The following is a 1,957-nucleotide window of genomic DNA, read 5'->3' on the forward strand; positions in this document are numbered from 1 at the left end:
ACTTAATTCAAAGGGAAAACAAGTTTTCATTCCCCACTGACAGATATTTGTTCTTGTTTTAAGCATAAATTAACTTGGATTTGTTCAGTTTCTCAGAAACAAGGCTTTATTTGTTCAGTTTGCATCTCAAGTAAATGTATGTTGATTTAAAGATGTTTAGATATTTGCGTCGGAACACAAAACCAAAACCCTTAGGGGGGAGATATTCCTATTTTTGCAGTGCATGCACCATCTAATGCCATGACTGTATGAATGTTAAGACTTTCTGCTCTGTTTTAAGAACTTTATAAGGCCTTAATTTGTGGACGGGTGAATTAAGACCTTTTAAGACCTGCAGAAACAAAGTGACAACCTCACACCAGAGTCTGGTTTACTGTTTTCTCCGAGCAGGTGAGAAGCCGTTCAGATGCTGTTGGGACGGCTGCTTACGGCGGTTTGCCAGGTCTGATGAACTGTCTCGTCATCGCCGCACGCACACAGGAGAGAAGCGTTTCTCCTGCCCTGTTTGCCACAGCCGCTTTGTGCGCAGCGACCACCTGGCAAAACACGCACGCCGCCATGTAACAGCCAGGAGAACGGCAGTGTGGCAGAAGGAGGTTTACCGTCTTCACAACATCAGTGCGGTCTGTCACAGCCTGCAGCCTCTGGCACCCAAAACTGAGAGCTGACAGAGTCCTTCACATCTCTACTGGTTTAATTGTTTATATACTGTATATACACTACTGTTCCAAAGTTTGGAATCATTAGGACTTTTTAATGGTTTTGAAATTAGTCTCTTCTGCTCATCAAAGCTGCATTTGTTTAATCAAAAATACAGTAAAATCAGCAATATTGTGAAATATTATTACAATTTAAAATACCATTTTCTATGCGAAGATCTGTTAAAATATAATTTATTTCTGTGATCGAAGCTGAATTTTCAGCATCATTACTCCAGTCTTCAGTGTCACATGATCTTCAGAAATTATTATAATATGCTGATTTGCTGCTCAAGAAACATTTCTGATTATTATCAATGTTGAAAACATTTGTGCTTCATATTTTTGTGGAAACTTTAGATTCTTTGAAAAACAGCATTTATTTGAAACGGAAATATTTTGGATTTTCAGGATCATGTGACACTGAAGACTGGAGTAATGATGCTGAAAATTCTGATTTGATCACAGAAATAAATTACAGTTTAACAGATATTCACATAGGAAACAGTTATTTGAAATTGTAATAATATTTCACAATAGTACTTCAGAAATAATTCTAATATGCTGATTTGCTGTTCAAGAAACATATCTGATTATCGGTGTTATCTTATTAAATGTTGATATTAACATTAATACATTAAAAAAATCAAAAGCTGTTTCAGGTTTGGACTTGCGCTAACATGAACAAACAATGAACATTTTATTAACTGTTATGTGTAACCTATTAACACTACCTAATAGGCCATTGTTATAAAGTATATTTTTTGTTAGTATCTAAATGGGATGCCATCAGATTGAACTTTTTTTTGTTGCATATATAAATAAATAAGAGGCTTTTTTTTTAATGAATTAGTTTACCAACTGGATTTTTGATTATGGGAAGGCTACAAGGCATATTAATCTATAATCAAGAAATTTGTTCCTAGCTATTTGTTCACTCATGTTTAATAGTGAAGAGTAAATGCAACGTTGTACCAGACATTAAAAGGCAAAGTGAATCCACAAGGCCATTAATACCATTTTATTGACAGAAAAACTTTGTCAAGAAAAGGTAAATGCTGTAAACAGCAAACAGTCTATGGTTTATTCTCGGACACTGAACAAACATTTCATTCGTCCAATTCCTGTTCTATGTTGCACAGTTTATTGCTTTCACTTGCCTGGATCTTGCAGGTAAAGAGCAACATAAGAGCTTCCGCTCACTTTAACCAGCAGCACTTGCTCCAACCGTCTTCAACACATTCTCAGACATACTTGCA

General features: G+C 35.8%; 1 protein-coding gene across 1 annotated transcript in view; it reads left to right on the forward strand.

Moving 5' to 3' along the window:
- The window catches only part of LOC107659065 (Krueppel-like factor 10), an 8,102-nt gene extending 7,397 nt beyond the window's left edge, over nucleotides 1-705 (forward strand). The window contains exon 6 of the mRNA XM_016447877.1: nucleotides 391-705. Coding sequence (XP_016303363.1) covers nucleotides 391-668 — 278 coding nt within the window. The 3' untranslated portion in view covers nucleotides 669-705. The remainder of the gene's footprint in view (nucleotides 1-390) is intronic.
- The last annotated feature ends 1,252 nt before the right edge of the window (nucleotides 706-1,957 follow it).

Source organism: Sinocyclocheilus anshuiensis, unplaced genomic scaffold, assembly GCF_001515605.1.
Source record: "Sinocyclocheilus anshuiensis isolate Anshui unplaced genomic scaffold, SAMN03320099.WGS_v1.1 scaffold411, whole genome shotgun sequence".
Lineage (NCBI taxonomy): Eukaryota > Metazoa > Chordata > Actinopteri > Cypriniformes > Cyprinidae > Sinocyclocheilus > Sinocyclocheilus anshuiensis.